The sequence below is a fragment of the Lepus europaeus genome, chromosome 18, assembly GCF_033115175.1.
Source record: "Lepus europaeus isolate LE1 chromosome 18, mLepTim1.pri, whole genome shotgun sequence".
NCBI classification, from domain to species: Eukaryota; Metazoa; Chordata; class Mammalia; order Lagomorpha; family Leporidae; genus Lepus; species Lepus europaeus.
This window is the reverse complement of record NC_084844.1, coordinates 55,310,997-55,331,085: the sequence shown is the minus strand read 5'-3', so window position 1 is coordinate 55,331,085 and position 20,089 is coordinate 55,310,997. Positions and strand designations below refer to the sequence as shown.

General features: G+C 41.9%; 1 protein-coding gene across 1 annotated transcript in view; it reads right to left on the bottom strand.

Annotated features, from left to right (window-relative positions):
* DNAH9 (dynein axonemal heavy chain 9) overlaps positions 1-20,089 on the bottom strand; it is a 359,765-nt gene that overhangs the window by 184,143 nt on the left and 155,533 nt on the right. The window contains exons 33-36 of the mRNA XM_062215967.1: positions 14,449-14,576; positions 13,085-13,193; positions 10,604-10,751; positions 7,311-7,485 (exon numbers count right to left, since the gene is read on the bottom strand). Coding sequence (XP_062071951.1) covers positions 7,311-7,485; positions 10,604-10,751; positions 13,085-13,193; positions 14,449-14,576 — 560 coding nt within the window. The remainder of the gene's footprint in view (positions 1-7,310; positions 7,486-10,603; positions 10,752-13,084; positions 13,194-14,448; positions 14,577-20,089) is intronic.

Below are 20,089 nucleotides of genomic sequence, written 5' to 3'. Positions count from 1 at the left end.
TGAAAACTATGACTCAAAATCTGTGATGAATATAGATGCAAAAATCTCTCAACAAAATGCTAGCAAATCAAACCCAATAACACATCAAAAAGATCATCAGTCTGGATCAGGTGGAACTGATTCCAAGGATGCATGAATGCTTCAATATATGTAAATCAATAAACTATCACATCAACAGAATGAAGAATAAATATCACATTATTTATCTCAACCGATGAAGGGAAAAGCAGTAGATGAAATTCAGCACCCATTCATGATTAAGAAGGCTTGATCAAATTAGATACAGAAGGAACATACATGAGCATAACGAGGGCCTCATATGACAAAGCCACAGCTCACAAACACATTGAATGGAGAAAAGCGGATCCTCCGAGTTCTATAGCTGACAAGGATATCTACTCTCATCACGCTTATTCAATATATTACTGGGATTTTTAGCCAGAACAGGTCAGAGAAAACAAAATAAAAGGCATACAGATAGGAAAGGAGAAAGTCAAACTTCTCCTGTTTACAGATGACATGATTCTACACATACAGAAACCAAAGACTCCACCAAGTGGCAGTTAGAAATTCACTAAAACTTCACTATACAAAATCAACACACAAAAATCAGCAGCGTTCTTACACAACAGTAACAAACTCACTGAAAAAGAACTTATAAGAACAATCCCATTCAAAATAACTACAAAATACATTGGAATAAATTTAACCAAAGATATGAAAGATCTTTACTATGAAAATTACAAAATGCTAAGGAAACAAATCAAACAACACACACACACACACACACATAAACACAAATGAAAAGTTTGCCCATGTTCATAGATTGTAAGAATTAACGTTATTTAATGTTCAGATTGCCCAAAGTGATTTACAGATTCAACACAATCCCCATCAAAATACTAAAGAGAGTGGCATTCTTAACTAGAAAAAAGATCCTAAAATTGAAAAGGATGCACAGAAGACCCCAAACAGCCAAAGCAATTTCTAACAAAAGAAACAAAGCTGGAGGCATTACAATACTGTATTTTAAGACATTACAGAGCTGTTGTAACCAAAGCAGCAATTTAATGAGCATAAAAACAGACACACAGACCAATGAAGCAGAAAAGAAACCCCAGAAATAACTAAATGCATCTACAGCCAACTTATCTTTGACAAAGGAGTTAAAAACATACCCTTGAGAAAAGACCGTCTTTTTAATAAATGGCACTGAGAAAACTGGATATCCATACACACAAGACTGAATCAAGACACCTCCCCCTATTTCTCATTCTACACAGAAGTCAACTCAAAATGGACGAAAGATGTAAAAGTAGCTGACTGGAAGCCATCAAAAGAAAACATATGGACAATACTTCAAGACATTGGCATAGGCAATATTTTGGGGGGGGTTGGAACTCCCAAATAAAAACAACAAAAGCAAAAATGAGCAAACTGTATCATATCAAACCAAAAAGCTTCTGTACAGTAGAAGGATCATAATGAGGTATCACCTCACTGCATTTGGAATGGTTATTATCAAAATGACAAAAATACTAGGTAATTGTGAGGATATGGAGAAAAGAGCATCTTTATATTCTGTTGGTGGGGATGAAAATTGGTAGAGCCATTATAGAGAACATTATGGAGTTTCCTTACAAAACTAAAAATAGATCTACCATGTGACCCAGCGATCCCACTTCTGGGTGTGCATCTGAAGCATATGAAATAAGCATACAAAAGAGACACCTGCATTCCCAAGTTCATTGCTTCACTATTTCCAGTAGTATAGATACAGAATCAACCAAGGGGCTGGCACTGTGGCACAGTGGGTTAAGCCACCACTTGTGATGCTGGCATCCCATACAGGAGTTCTGGTTTGATGCTCAGCTGCTCTGCTGTGATCCAGCTTCCTCATAATATGCTTGAGAAAGCAGTAGATGGTGGCTGCTTGGCTTCTTGTCACCTATGTGAGACCCGGATGGAGTTCCTGGCTCCTGGATTCAGACTGGCTGTGGCAGGCATTTGGGAAGTGGCCCAGTGGGTAGAAGATTTTTCTCTCTCTTCCTTTATCTGTCATTTTGCCTTTCACAATAAATAAATTACATGTTAAAAAAGAGACTAGTGGTTAAGACACCAACTTCCTATACTGAGTTAGTCTTGAGCTCCTAATTCCAGCTTCTTGGCAGTGTAGACCCTGGGAGACAGTAGTGATGGGCCTGGCGCTGTGGCATAGTAGGCTGTGACACTGCCTGTGACACTGGCATCCCATATAGGCACCAATTTTTGCCCCAGCTGCTCCTCTTCCCATCCAACTCTCTGTTTTTGCCTGGGAAAGCAGTGGAAGATGGTCTAAGTGCTTGGGCCCTTGCACCTGTGTGGGACCCAGAAGAAGCTCCTGGATTCTGGCTTTGGATAGGCCCAGCTCTGGCCATTGTGGCCATTTGGGGAGTGAACCAGTGTATGGAAGACCTTTCTCTCTGTCTATCTCCCTTTCAAATAAATAAATAGAAATTTTTTAAAAAACGAATCAACCTAGATGTCCATCTATGGGTGAATGAATAAAGAAAATATGGTACATATACATTGGAATGTTATTGTCATAAAAAAGAATGAAATCCTGATATTTACAGCCAAATGGATGGAACTAGAGGTCACTGTGTTGTTAAATAAACCAGACACAAAAAGGCAACATCTACTTTCTACCATATTTGGAAGTTTTATAGCTATATATACAATTATATAAATATAACATAATCCATTGCCCAACCTGTCCCCATATGCATAACTTGTGTTTTGCAACACAGTGGGATGACTGTAGCTCCTGACAATGTACTACATTCAGTATGAAGAACTGCAACAGAGGAGCTGGTAGGCTCCAGACTCAAAGAGAAGATGAGAAAAAAGGTGAATCACCTGATATGATTGGCTTATGGCTTATGCTGTATATATGTACTGAAGATATTGCACTCCACCCCTTAACATGCACAAGTATTACATGTTAATACAAAATTTAAAAGTAAATTTTTAAAAAAGAAAATGCAAATAGGCCCTAAGATATGGACAGACTGCTTGCTAATCTTATTCTCATTTGAATTCAGATTAAGGGGACACCACAGCTTCCCAGTATCATCCTCTCAAATCAGAAGCCTAGGAGAATCCTCCAATTTTTTTTTTTTTTTTTTGACAGGCAGAGTTAGACAGTGAGAGAGATAGAGAAAGGTCTTCATTCCGCTGGTTCACCCCTGGAATGGCCGCTATGGCCGGTGCGCTGTGCCAATCCGAAGCCAGGAGTCAGGTACTTCCTCCTGGTCTCCCATGCAGGTCCAGGGCCCAAGCACTTGGGCCATCCTCCACTGCCTTCCTGGGCCACAGCAGAGAGCTGGACTGGAAGAGGAGCAACCGGGACAGAACCGGCGCCCCAACTGGGACTAGAACCCAGGGTACCGGCGCCGCAGGCAGAGGATTAGCCTAGTGAGCCATGGCGCCGGCCAAATCTCCATTTATTTATTTATTTATTTATTTTGACAGGCAGAGTGGACAGTGAGAGAGAGAGAGACAGAGAGAAAGGTCTTTCTTTACCGTTGGTTCACCCTCCAATGGCCGCTGCGGCCGGTGCATCACGCTGATCCAAAGCCAGGAGCCAGGTACTTCTCCTGGTCTCCCATGCAGGTCCAGGGCCCAAGCACTTGGGCTATCCTCCACTGCACTCCCGGGCCACAGCAGAGAGCTGGCCTGGAAGAGGAGCAACCAGGACAGAACCAGCGCCCCGACCGGGACTAGAACCCGGGGTGCCGGTGCCACAAGGTGGATGATTAGCCTAGTGAGCCGCGGCGCCGGCTAAATCCTCCATTTTTAATACATGGAGAAAATTCTTGAGGATATTTACCTTTCCAGGAAAGTCAATTTTTTTTAAAAAAATTTTTATTTTGTTATTTATTTGAAAGGCAGAGAGAGAGAGAGAAAGAAAAAGAGTTTTCATTCTCTGATTCACTCCCCACAAATGGCTGCAACAGCCGGGGCTGGGCCATACTGAAACCAGGAACCAGGAACTCCACTCATGAGTGGCAGGGTCCCAAGTACTTGGGCCATTATCTGCTGCCTTACCAGGCTCACCAGCAAGGAGCTGGATCAGAGACAGAGCAGCCTGGACCCAAACCAGGGCTCTGATGTGGGCTGAGGGTATTGCAGCTGATGGCTTATCCTCCTGTGCCACAGTGACAGCCCAGAAAACCGGATTTTAGGTCTCTATGGAGATCCTGTGATGAGGCTCACCTCTAGAAAGAATGAGGCTTATAAGTCCTCTCCTTTCCTCTCTCCAACTCCACTTTGAGTGACCTGCTCAGTTTCTCAAGCAAGCCTTTGGCTGGGCCACACCCATTCTGTCTGCTTTGCCCCCCTGTACTCCGGCACTTGGCCTCCCCTTTTACTGCGACTTATTACAAACAGGGTAAATTCTGCTGCACGGATGCTAGGGTCCTATTGTGATTCATCGAGACTGCAGCTCTTTAGACAGGGGCCTTAGTGGCTGGATTCCTCCTGGAATCCCTGCCTCCTCTCATTCGTCCTCACCTGGACAGACCTGGACCACACCAAAACCTTACCAGCCTATGGTAGTAGAATTCAGAACCCAATTCAGCCTCATTGGATCTTCACAATGCTGAAAATTACCCTGGCTAGTTAAAATTATCTCCATTTTTTTAAATATGAAAAGACAGAATTGGGAATTGAACTCAGGTGTTCAGTTCCCCATTGCAAAGTATTCAGCCAGGACCATTTTTTTTTTTTTTTAAAGAGGAACTTCCACTCAGGTACAGACTTCCTTTTGTATTTCTGCTTTGCTTTAATCACAGCTTGTTTCTGGCTGAATTCCTACTTTCTGATTTATAGTACTGTTTTTGGTGTTTAACTGTAATGCAGGTTGTGCAGGGGTCTTGGACATCCCCGGGGGCTAAAAGCTTTCTCCCATCATTTCACCCTGTGTGCCAGCATGGCTGCTTACAGCTCCAAGTACTTCGGAGCCCAGGACACCTGGAGGGATTTTTTTTTTCTCTTCGGCTTTTAAAAACAGCTGAATAGATTTAAATTTTCCTATACAGACATAGAAAAGTTGACTAAGTCTCGTCTTCTCAATACCCCACTGCTTGCTTGGCACCAGTATGCTTGCTGTCTGACATTTCATCAGCCGAAAGGTCAGGGACTGCATTTGATGGAAAGCAGTAATCCATGCAGCCAGGATTTTTGTGCACTTCAGCTGGCTCTCATCTACCCTGCTGGACTCCTGGCCTGGTTGCCTCCAAGGGGGAATGTAAAGTTGTCAAAGGTTCAGCCCGTGGAGAAGCTCCAAGGACTGCCGAACAGACAGCACAGGACTCTCAGAGGTCAGCCTCAAGGCCCACGCGTACCCCTGCCCATGGGGATTTCCTTCTGGCTCCGGGAAGGAAGAGAGGAAAGGCATACCTCCTGAGAGCCAGCGCAGGCTGCTTTCCGGATTCTGAACACATTAGTGAATAAAGGGAGGTGGGAGGGCGTTATAAGGAGGACCTGAGATATGGAAAAGAAGCTAATTGCTAATTCTTTTTGTCTCACTTCACATCTATTTTGGATATTTAGAAAATGGCTTTGCCTTGGGAGGCTGAAACTTTTTACTTTCCTTTGAGAGAGCCTCACAACCCATCCAGACCAGAAAGAGTAAGTTATATCCCAACACATGCACATTGGTCTGATCCCCTATTGGGAGAGAGGCTCCAGATACTTGTTGTAAAACTGAATATTTATGTTAGGAGAATATTAACACTGAGCACATAGGTGTGCCAGCATTATTCTAAGTGCTTTGTGTGCGTTTCTGTTGGGTGATTAGAACAGCATGTGTCTGCTTTATCCTCACTGCCACCCTAGGATCCGGGCACCAATTATATCCTTTGGACACATGGGGAGAGGAAGGTAGAGTGTGGTTAAGTTACTTGCCCAACGTCCCAAATGATTACATTTCACATACTAAGTCCATGTTCTGTTTTTTTTTTTTTCTTTTCTCAGGTTCTCTTTTTTTTATATTAATAAGACCCACTTCATTGAACATGATTGACATAAGAAACTTGATGAGTTGGGAGATGGTTATATACACATGAAATCATCAACACAATCCACACCATAAACAGGTCATTCACCACCAAAGTTTCCTCTTGGCCTCTTTTATCACGATCATCATCATCATCATCACCATATTTATGGTTTCTTTGGTAAGGACACTTAACATACATTATACCCTCTTAGCACATATTTTTAGAAAAGAAGGAATTCTGCCATTTGTGACAAACATGGATGAACCAGGAGGACATTATGCTAAGTGAAAGAAGTCAGACATAGAAGGCCAAATACCACATGATGCCACGTACAGGTTGAATCCAAAATATTTAAACTTTCTGAAGCTGAGAGTAGACTGATGGTTACTAAGTGCCGGAGAAAATGGAGAGGCATTAGTCTGGGTATGACATTCTGTGGATTAGTCTTTAATGATCTTCTGTACAACCACAGTGCCTCTACTCAACAATATTGCACTGTATACTTTAAAATTTACTAACAGTATCCATGCCCTTAACCTCTGCATATTTCCAGAGGTTAAACTCAGCTGTAAGACACTGGTTTGCATAATACTAAATAGATTGTTTCTAGATAAAAAAAAATCTTTGAAGCAAAATATGTCAAGAAAATGGTTGGGAACACAGGATGGTTAGGGGAGAGGATGACAAACTATCCCACGCCCACAAAGAGCAGCCAACACCATGAGAGAAATTACTGCTTTGGTCTTCCTCTGCTAGATACCAGTGAATCCTTAGTTTAGTCTCTTCTGAACAGCTTTGTGACTCAGGGGAATGGAGCCATGATGGTTAACTCTGACCCCGTATGATGTCCTTATTCTGCAAGATTTTTAGAAGGCTGCAAGGATTCCTTCCACTCAAGTTTCTTCTACTCACCGCATCCTTCCAACTCTCTCTTTATAAAACACACACCACCTGGAAAAGTAGTGTACATATACCAGCAGTTGTTCCAACACAAACATCATATAACTCTCCAAGGAAGCAGAGCTATGTTCACTCACTCAAAAATGCAACAGCTCCAAAACCCCATTTTTTCTGTCTTACTCTGCGAGTCCCTCTTACCAGAACTGATGTATTTAGTAGAGCAGTAGGTCGTTAAAACTAGATAATATGCTGTTTTCAAGTTAATTCTGACACTTAGCTGCCCTGTCTAACAAATCTTGGCTGGAAGATTAGTTTTTTGCAGGTGCAGGTTTCAGCGTAGATGATGACCTCAGCACATCCCCTTACCTGATCTTGGACCAGTGCTCCGCCAAAGGCCCAGATGGCAGCAAACACAAAATAGAGCTCATAGATTTCCTTGGGGCAGTCCACAGGGATGTCCTCCTTGGTCAGGAGACACTCAAGAAGGTAGCACACCATCTGAACCATGCTCTGCTCTGGGACTGGAATGATCTTCTTAAATCTGCAAAGAGAGGCCCAGACACGTTCTAAGTCCCATGGGTGCTACATTCTGGAGGCACTGATGCACTGCTGTGGAATCCACTGTGCCTGTGGACTCACTATTTGTTCAAGTTCCTTGGGTTACAGAGGACCGTAGTGCTACGTAAGCCTTCGTTCCCATCAGCTATTCTTGGATCGGCTTCCTTAGCAAAGGAGTCGGGGCCCAGAGTTCCCATTTCCCGTCTCCCTCTCCTCTGAGTGCTCGCCCCTGTCTCCCTCTCCCCTGATCCCCTTCTCTTTATACTGATCATCTTCTTCAGTCCTTGGGAAATGCAGGTGGCTGCAAAAAAAACAAGTCAGTACACAACTGTTTCACCCTTCTCACAATTTCTTCAATTGTCAAAAAAATACCTGAAGAGGCAATTTGGATGCAATTCTGAGGTTTATTTAAATGTCCAGTCCTTTACCTCAGTGATTTGCCTCCAATTGAAACACATAGAAAACTTGCTTGCTGGGGCCGGTGCCATGGCGCACTGGGTTAGTCCTCCACCTGCGGCGCTGGCATCCCATATGGGCGCCGGGTTCTAGTCCCGGTTTCTCCTCTTCCAGTTCAGCTCTCTGCTGTGGCTCGGGAAGGCAGTGGAGGATGGCCCAGGTGCTTGTGCTCCTGCACCCGCATGGGAGACCAGGAGGAAGCACCTGGCTCCTGGCTTTGGATCAGCATAGCTCTGTCTGTGGTGGCCATTTGGGGAGTGAACTAACAGAGGAAAGACCTTTCTCTCTGTCTCTCTCTTACTGTCTGTAATTCTGTCAAACAAATAAATAAAAAATCTTAAAAAAAAAACTTGTTTGCTGGGACCAGGGCATTACCTGGTGAGTAGAGAGGACCAGGATAGATGGCTATTATTCAAAAATTGTTTATATGTTTATTTGAGAGGCAGAGAGAGACAGAACTACACACACAGAGAGATGCACACACACAGAGATGTGCGCACACGCATGCATACACACACGCACACAGTTTCTCATCTCTGGTTCACTCTCCAGATGCCTGCAACAGCTGGGGCTGGGTCAGTCTGAAGCCAGGAGCCAGGAACTCAATCCAGGTCTCTCACATGGGTGTCAGGCTCACAAGTACTTGAGTCATCACTGTTGCCTCTCAGGGTCTTAATTAGCAGGAATCTGGGGTAAGCAGTAGAAGCTGGGTACTAAACCCAGGCATTATAATATGGGAGACGGTTCTGCCACTCCTGCTTCCCTTCCCCTCCCTCCTCACAAATACAAACATTTGGCATGACTTCTTCCAAATGCCTGGATTGGAAAACCACCTGACATTTGGTCAAAGGATGTATCAACCAAGCATCCCAAGCAAAGCAAAAGAACAAGAGTAGACTACCTTCCTAAAACCTCACCCTTCCCTGGAAGGCTAACTCATTGCTACTACCCTTGCCCATTCGGGGCACTAACCACATCACCCACTCCTAGACTTTGCTGATTACGGGGGCTTCTCTATCTCATTAGATCCCAAGGCCGTAATGCCCATGAGCCAAAAGGGACTAAAAGCTTTTCAAGGGCATCTGAAAATGTTGATTTATGGAAAAACAGTCATTGACCCTGAAATATAAAACATATAAAATCAGAATTAATAAATGTTGGGATCTAGTATAGTAGGTAAAGTCACCAGCTGTGATGCCCTCATTCCACATGGGCACTGGTTTATGTCCCAGCTGCTCTACTTCTGATCAAGGTTCCCTGATTATGGCCTGGGAAAAGCAGCGGAAGATGGTCCAAGTGCTTGTGCGCCCGCATGTACGTGGAAGACCTGGAAGAAGCTCCTGGATCCTGGCCTCTGCCTGACCCACCCCCAGCCATTGCAGCCATCTGGGGAGTGAACCAGTGGATGGAAGATCTTTTTCTCTCTCTGTTTCTCCTTCTCTCACTGTAACTCTGACTTACAAATAACAAATAAATATTTTTTTAAAAATTAATGAATGCTTCATTAGAAGTCTAAAATATGCCACTTTGACAACTACTCAACTGCAACTCAATTTTTAGTTTTACACAGCTTATTTTTATTGTGGGAGTGTACTTCCAGGTCAAGGGGCAGGCAAGTGGAGTAAGGGTGCTTGGGGCACCTTGCAATCTTGCTGTACCCAGTGTGAAGTTCAACTTTTTTCTCTGCTTCTGCACTTGTGAGCCCTTAGGGGCACAACCATGTTCCCATGCTTGACAGGTCAGTGAATGAGGAGTCAGGGAGCAATTTAAGTGACAGACTTTAATTTCTGGGAAGCACTCTTGAGCCAAAATTGTGGAATCTTCAGGAAATATTGGCCTCCAACTCATGTCCCTTGCACAGCACTCTCCTCTGCTGCCCATCCATGGTTGAACTACAGGGTCAAGTGTCAGGTTCACAGAATAATGTACAAATAGCAAAAAGAAAAGAAAAAAAAAAAACAAGAAAAGGAGTACAAAACCAAAGCGGGCTCTAAGCCTGGGGACCTCTCTGAGCCAACTCATGATGTTCTCACTGTAATATCCTCTTGGAAGCGTAGTATTCTCTTCTTTATGTGAGGTGTGCTCAGGGCTTATTGCTTTTGCTTTTACAAGCCCGTAGAAGCAAAAGTGAACTCACAAAGTCCAACAGGACAGGGCTGGCCAAATGGTGTTTTCTACCCAATCCCACCTGACCTGGGCCATGGCAGAAACAGGAAAAGGAAGTGGGCCCCGCATGTTCCTGAGAAACATCACCTTGAGAACTTTTGCCCCTGACAAACGTCACCTGTTGATCTGGCCTTTCCAGGGCAGCTGTTTGCCTTGCAAACAGAAGGATCTGAGTCTCAGCAGTGCTATCTAGTATTACAGATGACAGCCTGGTTTGGATGACACCCATGTGTCACTCACAAAAGACACTTTAAATATTCCTCCTCTTTGCTCATCCCTCTTCTTGGCTGAAATTACAATAGGCATCCCATGGCCATCCTAATGTGTGTTCCCCTTGCCATCTGTCATGCCCAGAGGCTTCTGACTTCAGGGACAGGACAGGACATCAGCAGGACATCAAGTGTAAGCTCACAGGCTCTTGATGGCTGCTTTGACTTGCCATCTTTTTTTTTTTTTTTTTTTTAAATTTCTTGGCCTACCTGGTTCTGAGTGTGTCCAAGCAGGTGGGAAGATATTTGTCAAACAGGATTGTCAGGTTAGCTCTCTCTGTCTGGATCTCCCTCTGGTCGATCCAGCTGCTCACTGGGGCGTTCCATCCTAGGTCTGCTGGGTTGATGTATAGGATTCCTGCAGGCACAGAGGGCATAGTTCAGTGAATGGCCCACACATGTCCCTATATTCTTCACCATAGAGAGTGATGCTCCCTGTTTAGAAAGCATACAGGGGTCTGGACTTCTTGGCCTACACTGGAGAGCACAGATGAGTTTGCTATTGAGATCCAACTCCAATGGCCTGATAATAGCTGAGTGGAGAGTTGCCTTGAGAAGTATCCTAAGGTCAACATGAAGCTCAGGAGGAAAGAAAGCATTGATTGGGTTGACTGGTGATCTCTCAAAAGATAGGTGCGTGTCCTAATCCAGAACCTTTCCATGTGGCCTTACTTGGAAAAGGCACCTTTGCAAATGTAATTGAAGATCTTGAAATGAGATTAACCTGGATTATCTGAGTGATGCATTTACAAGAGTTCTTATAAGAGCTGGAAGGGGAGATGCATACATACACACACAAGAGGGTCATGGGAAGGTAGAGCTTGGAGTCATGGGACCACAAGCCCAGAAACACCTAAGCTGCACGCTGCAAGGAAGGATTTTCCCTTAGAGTCTTTGGGGTGAGTGCATCCTTGCTGATCTTGATTTTGGATGTCTGACTTCTAAAAGTGTGGGAGAATATGTTTCTGTTGCTTTAAAAGCCACCAAGTTTGTGATCATTGGTTATGCTCCTTATAGCAGCCCTGGGGAAGTAATAAAAGAGTGAGAGAAGCAATTCTCCCAGCCTGTGTTCACCTACCTTTGCATAGGCCCTTGCAAAGGAACCTGATATTGTGGTCAAGATCAAATACATTCGTTTATTTTTATTCATTTTATAACCTTTGTGTGTATTCTTGTTGAACTAGGGTCTTTTTTGCTTTTTATTTGTTGAGCTCTATTTAATGGAGTATTAAGCCATAGATTACGATGTAAATTAAAAATGTCACCTCAAAAATTTCAAAAAAAGTTATTAATTTTTTTGCAGCCCAGATAATTTATTTTCATGCCCCTTATGATGAAGAAAAGTGCCTCTGAAAAAATTATGGATGAAAACTGAATTTTGCAAACATAATCATACCTTCTAATCCCCCACACAAACTCTCTCAAGCTACCAACATCCCAGGAGGAGAAACAGGGAGACGGAGCACCCAAGCCTAGCAATCTGCAACAAGCTCAACAAAGTCATTATCCATCAAGATACAAGGTTATTATTAACTTAAAAATAATTTTAACAGCTTTATTGAGAGATATGGTTAATACTGAAAAATTGCACACATTTAATACGTACCATTTGATGGGTTGGGCATATGCACACACAGTGACATTATCACCATAACCACAGTAATAGACATAACTTTCATCTTCAAGAGTTTCTTCATGTCTTTTTTTATTTGGATGGGAGGGGAGTGTGAACACAACATGAGATTTACCTTCTTAACAAATTTCTTATTGTCTTGTTAGCTATAGGCAGTGTGTTGCACAGTAGATCTGTAGAACTTACCTATTCTACATAACTGAAACTTTATACCTGTTAACAAACACCTGCCTGTTTTTACCAAGCACCAGCCCCTGGCAATTAGCCTACTCTATGCTTCTTTAAGTTTGATATTTTTGCCAGGTAACTTTATTTTATTCTCTAGTCTGCACTAATACACTTGGCCAGTGGAGGTAGAGGAATGTTAAGGTATAAAGTTTCTATTTTCAGGGTTTGTGTTCGGTGTAGTTAATAAGATGCAGCTTGGGATGCCCACCATTCCACACCAGAGAGACTGGGTTTGAGTCTTGGCTCTGATCTTGATTCCAGCTTTCTGCTCATGAGCACCCTGGGAGGCAGCAGTGATGGTTCAAGCACTTGGGTGCCTGCCACCCATGTGGGAGACCTGGATTGTGTTCCTGGATCCTGGCTTCAGCCTCAGAATTTGGAAAGTGAAGCAGCAAATGGAAGATCTTTATATGTGTCTCTATGTGTCTTTCAAATAAACAAAATAAGTAAAAAACAGTTGATATTCTCCACCAGGAATTAGTAAGAAGTAGTGGTGCTGGGTGATTTCCATTGACACAGAGGCTGGAACTACCTAAAAGCAGTTCATTCTAAGCATCTACCTGGAGACTCTGATGCAGAGGATGGTTGTTCAGCTCTGGGGCTATTTCCCTTCTACGTACCATAATATTTCTGAGTTAACAAAACCACATGACTCTGGCCATACGGTTCTGGCTTGCCCTTGTGAATGTGGAACAGAGCCGGGAACTCTGCCAGAGTCTTGGATGATCAGGTTCTGGCTTATGTTTAGAGCTTCCTTCAGAGCCAGCAAAACCATACGTAAAGCTGGAGGCACCTGTGCCAGTGTCGCACCTTTACCTGCGGGTCCATACCTGCTCTGGAGACTGTGGCTGGAGTGGCTGTGCGCAGGTGGCTGATCTCAAAAAGGAGTCTCATTGTGGGGTTAAGAGGAATCCTCTCATTGCTTGCCAAGGTCAGCACCTGGAAACAACCGAAGGGACATGCCAGGTGGGAAGCAGTCAGGTTGTGTTGACAGCTGGTGGGGATTTGGTTGATCATTGTCAGTCTGGATTATGGATATGCTGTGGTTTGGACATATCTTTCAAAAAGTATGTGTTGGAAACTCAATCCCCAGTGGGACCTTCGAGAGGTGACTAGGCCAGGAGTCCTTCACCGTCACAAAGACTGGGAGTTGGATGCTTTGCTCTCTCCTGCATACTCTCTTAGCCTTCTGCTTTCTGCCATGGGATGACTGATAGAGCACGAAGGCCCTCATCAGAAGTGGCCCCTCGGTCTTGGACTTTCCACCCTTCAGAACTATGAGCCAAATACATTTTTTAAACTTTATGTATTTATATATAAATTTGATATACATATATATGTATTTGGTATTCTGTTAGAGGAGCATGAAATGGGCTGAGGTAGGATAATTGTTACTTCTTCATGACTGTATTTTCTACAGTAATCCCAGGACTCTTCATTCTCTTATATAAACTCCTCCCTCTACCCTATCTTTGTGTGTGTGTGTGTGTGTGTTGAATCAGGAAACAAATAATATTGAAACAGAACTAGTGTCAACAATTTGAGTGAACTAGAACATAGTGGAATAATAACATGATTCAAAGAAAAGGGCTTAGATTTCATATTATTCCTCTTCCTTTTAAAGCCATCCCTCTGTGAAAACATACTTCTAATGATTCTGAAATTGTTAAGAACGCTGTACAGCTTCCAATCTGAATGTGGTTTCCAAACAAGCTGAGGAGCACCTACCAGCTAAACAGCCATTTTATTGGCATCCAGTTAGTTTCTTACTGTTTATAAAAAGTAAAATATACTCTCCATGGGTAAGTGTTTGCTACCATGTAAGATACGTGGTAGTCTTGGAGTGCTTCTGATCTTCCACTTCCTTACTTATACAAAAGGAAAGAAGGAAAATTTAAAGACTTGAATAAATGACTCAAGATTTTTTTTCAGCTCTAAATATGAAGTGAATCTATAGACAGAAGATTCTGAGGGAAATTACTATAGAGCGGAGAGCAATATCAAGATCACTGAAGTAAGTAAGGGTTGTTCCAGGAATATATTTGTTCTGGGATGTTATCAGTATTAGCTCCTCACTCAGGACAGGCCATCCTGTGGCATCTAGATTTCCAATATGCTTGAAAACCCAGGGAACTGCCTCCCAGATGGTTTAGGTGGGGGCAGTAGGCGTTTCTCACCCTCCCTCCTTTGATACCTTATTGTCATCCATGACAGTGTTCAGAGACTCAATCCACATTGGGTCTATGTCGCCATCCAGTACAATCCACTTGGATCCATCGTGGGTGAGGTTGGCAAGCTCGCGCATGATGCATGAGAACAGTCCTGAAAGGAGCCAGCTACATCTGATTTTCCATTTCACCATCGATTCTGTCCACCCAGCTTCCCTCCATGAGCTACAGCACTCAGAAGGGGATGTAGATACAAAAGGCAGATGGCACCTGGCTTTGTATATTGCTCTTCCTAAAACTTGACAGTGTCCAAGGTGCATTCTCCCTGTGCTGCAATATAACTTTTTGTAAAATCAAGAAGACCACCACCACCTGGTAGTACAGATTTTTTAAGTGACAAGAGACCCAGTGAATTTGCTTAAGCAGGTGGCCGTGTGACATGATGGAATTATAATAAACTTTCTTTTTTTAAAAGATTTTATTTATTTATTTGAGAGGTAGAGTTCCAACCGTGAGAATGAGAGCCATAGAGAGAGGTCTTCCATCCACTGGTTCACTCCCCAGTGGCCACAGTGGCCGGAGCTGAGCTGATCCAAAGCCAGGAGCCAGGTACCTCTTCCTGGTCTCCCATGTGTGTAGGGGCCCACGGACTTGGGCCATCCTCCATTGCTCTCCCACGCCACAGCAGAGAGCTGGATTGGAAGAGGAGCAGCTGGGTCTAGAACCAGCGCCCACATGGGATGCTGCAGGAGGAGGATTAACCTATTGTGCCTATTGTGCCACAGCACCCGCCCCATAATAAACTTTCTTAGCTTAAGATTTTACCTCTTGTAATTACAGTCCTGGCAAGTCTTGCCAAACGGGAGACTTCAGGAGACGACTCCATGTAATTCTAATTGTCATTACATGGAATTTATATATTCACTTGTTTAGAATTGATTTTTATGATATCAAACTTAATAACATGGCATTTTTTCATTTATTCAAATATTGTTTTGTGCCCCTAATAAAAGTTTACAGCTTTAAAAATATATCTGCTTGGCTAAATGCATTCTTAAATATTCAGTTTTATTGTTATAAATAGTATTTTCTCCCATGTTTCCTTTTATCTAACTACTGCTAGTACAGAGAAAAGTTATCTAATTTTGTGAATTTATTTATACCATTACCTTTAATAAACTTTCATATTGGCCCTAGTGATTTTTTTCAATAATGTCTTATGGGTTTTCTAGGCATAAAGTTGCATAATCAGAAAAACAATCATTTTTTCTCTTATCCCCCAACTGATATAATGTATTCCATTTTCTTGTCTTACTGCATTTTCTGAAACTCCACTCACAATGTTGAATAATTTTGATAATAAAAGGCCTCTTTGACTTGTCCCTGATTTTAATGAAAATAGCTTTAGTGTATGAGGGCACTTCAAAAAGTTTGTGGGAAAGTGGAATTTTAAAAAGTTTATTTTGGTGCAAAAGATGAAATTCATGCATAGTTATTTCATCATACACATTTTCCACAAACCATTTGAAATACCCGCATGTCATTATTCAAAATAATTTCATTTCACTTTTAGCTTTAGGCATAGAGTACTTATCGTAATTCAGAGATTGTATACAGGATTTTTTTTTATTAGGAATGGCTATTGAGTTTTAGGTGACCATGGATTGATCAAATGACTTCCCCCATTAATTTATTAATGTTTTTGTTAACACTTTTAAGAAGAAAATTTGATAATTTGATCTATCTTTATATTCCTGGAAAAGATTCTACTTGGTCAATGTGTACCTTTCTTTGGAGATACTGTTGAACTGCATTTACTGATGGGCTTTCTGTGTCTATAATAAGTGAAGTTGGACTCTCTCTCTCTCTCTCTCTTTCCCCCCCTCCCTCTCCCTCTCCCTTTCCCTCTCTCTCTCTTTAGTTCTACATAAAAATTGATACTAAGACTATTCTGGCTACATAAAATTATTTTTGAGCTCTTTTTTCCCTGACTTTTGGAATTGCCTTTTTTCCATGCTGCTACTTTAAATTTTCTTTTTCATTAGTTTACTCAAGTCTTCTACTTCTTATTGAGTTAATTGTGTTAATTTGTATTTTGCTAGGAGTCATCCATGTCTTCTAATTTTTTAAAGATTCATTTTTATTTATTTGAAAGGCAGAGTTACAGAGAGGCAGAGGCAGAGGCAGAGAAAGAAAGAGGTCTTCCATCTACTGATTCAGCCCCCAGATGGCTGCAATGGCTGGAGCCAAGCCAATCCGAAGCCAGGAGCCAGGAGCCTCTTCTGGGTCTCCCACATGGGTGTAGGGGCCCAAGGACTTGGGCCACTTTCCATTGCTTTCCCAGGTCATAGGAGAGAGTTGGATTGGCAGTGGAGCAGCTGGGACTCAAACCGGTGCCCATATGGGACGCTGGCACTGCAGATGGTGGCTTTACCCACTATACCACAGTGCCGGATCCTCTTCTAATTTTTCAAATATGTATCATCTAATTAAATATCTTCTCTTTTAATTGTTTCTGTATTTATTGCTATTGCTGGTTTCTGATTCCTACTCACATATATTTTTACTTTTCCCCCATTAACTGTTCTCACAATGGACTTACTTTTATTACTGTTTACGAAGAACTACTATTTTATCTTTCTATGCTTTTTCTGTTGTTTCTTCTCACTAATTTCAGCTTTCATCTTGATTAGCTTCTTTTTCCTCATTTTTTTCCAGGTTGGTTTGAACAGTTTCTTGGGATGGATCCTAGCTTCCTTCACTTCTACCTTCTATCATAAAGAGGGTTTAAAGTTTCTTCTTAAAGGCTTTGAATGTGTCCCACAGGTTCTGTCCGCAGTTTCTTTTTATTGCTTCCTAGAGAGGTCACCATTTCATTTTCTTTTTCAACCAGGGGTTAAGAAAGCATCTTTTGGTTTGAAGTAGTAAAATTCTTTTTCGTTATTTTCTTGATATTTGTTTCTAACTCCATTGCACTGCCATCTGATAATGTGGCTTTCAAAATAATACTTTTAAATTTATTATAGCTTTCTCTGCAGTAAATTAAATTTTTAATGTTTGAAAATAGTCCATGAACCAATCCAGAAAGGAACATTCTGTACTTGTAGGTTATAAAGTTCTGTAACAATGTGTTATATTGAGTTTGATGATATATATTTTTTACATTATACAAAGTTATTTTTTCAATTTTACAGTCTATTTAATATTTGGCCATTTAAAAGTAATTTTTATTTACAAAAAGGGAATAAATTTCTTGTATTTCATATATATAGTGTTAAAAGCGTAATGATGCTTTCCACTCTACCCTACCTCCCTCTTTCTTTCTTATTTTTCTTTTAATTTTTTACAACAACATACTTTCAATTTACTTTATGTTTTTTTTTTTAACCAGAAACCTTTTACATAACATATACAAGCTTCATGCATTTCATAAACACAACCTTTAGGAACCTAGTGATTCTTCCAACTCTACCTATGTTCACATGGGCAAGCCAGAACCCTATGGCCAGGGTCATGTGGTTTTGTTAATTCAGAAATGCTATGATCTTTTGCAACTTTGGGGGGGGGGGTTCAATTTTGTCTAATTCTTCTATAATTTTAATTATTTATTTTCTCCTTCTAATTTTGGGTTTGGATTGCTGTTGGTTTTCTAGGTTCTCGATATGCATCAATAGCTCATTTATTTGGCGCCTTTCCAATTTCTTGACATAGACACCAATTGCTATAAACTTTCCTCTTAACAGTACTTTCGTTGTATCCCTGTGCCTTTCCCCAGGCCACAGTGTTTTGACAGTCCATTCTAGCACACAAGGCTCCCACAGTCATGAGTGCCCATCCCTTTGTCAATTCTCCCAGCCAGACTCACGCATCTCCTCTCAGCTGGTTGCTAGCCACATGGACACACGCTGGCACAGCTGTTATATATGTCTAAAATGGCACCTGCCCTCTGTCCTAGTTCCAGGATGCTGGTGCTAGGTGGTTAGGGAGAGAGAAACATGCCCCCCGTTTTTTTGCCTCTAGGTTGGCAGGTACACTGTCCCCCACCGCACTCACACCAGGCTCTTCTCACAGGCTTTATCGCCAGTGGCTTGGGCTGCTGCAATCTGGTCTCTCCTCACTCTCCAAAGATCCTGAATTGTGTGAGTCCACACCCTCCACGTAGAAGCACAGAGTTTCCTCTGCAATTTTCTCCCTAACTCTTTCCTGAGATTGCGCTCTCTCCATTTTTTATTAAACTCTCTTCCCCTAGACTGCAGCAGTAAGCTCCCTCCCTATTCCGCCACCTTGGAATCCACTATAATGTGCTTCTTTGTGTCTATACTTATTTTTCTGTCTACTGGAACTAACTTTGAAAAAGTTATATTAAAAGAGCATTGGTGCCGGCACTGTGGCTCAATAGGTTAATCCTCCGCCTTCGGCTCTGGCACCCCGGGTTCTAGTCCTGGTTGGGGTGCCGGATTCTGTCCCAGTTGCTCCTCTTCCAGTCCAGTTCTCTGCTGTGGCCTGGGAAGGCAGTGGAGGATGGCCCAAGTGCTTGGGCCCTGCACCCGCATGGGAGACCAGGAGAAGCACCTGGCTCCTGGCTTCGGATCAGTACAGTGCACCAGCTGCAGCGCACTGGCCACAGCAGCCATTGGAGGTGAACCCACAGAAAAGGAAGACCTTTCTCTCTGTCTCTCTCTCTCACTGTCCACTATGCCTGTCAAAAAAAAAAGAGTGTTGGTTATAGTGGTGAGCATAGCTGCCTTCCAAAGTTACATTAAAAGAAGCCATCATATTTGCATTTTACCAAGTTCTAAAATTTTTTAAAATTTTGAATTCCATTTACTTTGAAATTATCATGTTTAGTGAATACAGATTTATGATTATTATATCTCTTTGTCATTTCCCTAAATTTGGTGTATAAATTTAATAAAATTCTGACTAGAATTTCAGCAGAATTTAAAAGTTTGAATTCTATTATTGAACTTATATATTTAATATGGAAAAAGAAATGCCTGAGGCTCATCAAGAACATTACAAAGGGATATTGAGGTGAGACTTACCTCATCAGATATTAAAATATCCTAGAAAATGACTATAGAAATAGAAATATAATGATATTAGTATTAGGGTTAGGTAAGTAATTGAGTGGAGCAGAAGCCCAGAACCAGATCTCAATACAAGATTTACACAATTTAATGAATTACAAGCTATTAATTCATAGAAAGGATGACTTACTTAATAAATGGTTCTGGCATAGTCAGTATTCCATCAGGAAGAAAATAAAGCTGACTGCCTACCTACCTTACCTTATGCTAAGCCCCCAAATAAATTCTAGGTATATGAAATATATTGATGTAAAAAGAATCCATATTGACCAAATTCATTGTAGTATCTCTGCAGCTGAGCTGCAGGGCTACAAGTTCAGTAGGAATCCCAGATGCCAAGAAGACTAGATAGTGCTAATTTTGTTTTTAGAAAAAAAAATGGTAAAATATGTCACAAAGCTGCTACAAAAAGTGATAGATGAGAAAAAAAAAAACATTAGCAATGAATATAGCCAACAAAGGGTTACTTCCTTTGCTAGCCAATGAGCTCTTACAAAGTGATAAAAAATGAGGGGAAATAAAATCACAAAAGAGCCGATTGCTAATACCCCTCAGAAGGAAAAGATGCTAAACCTCA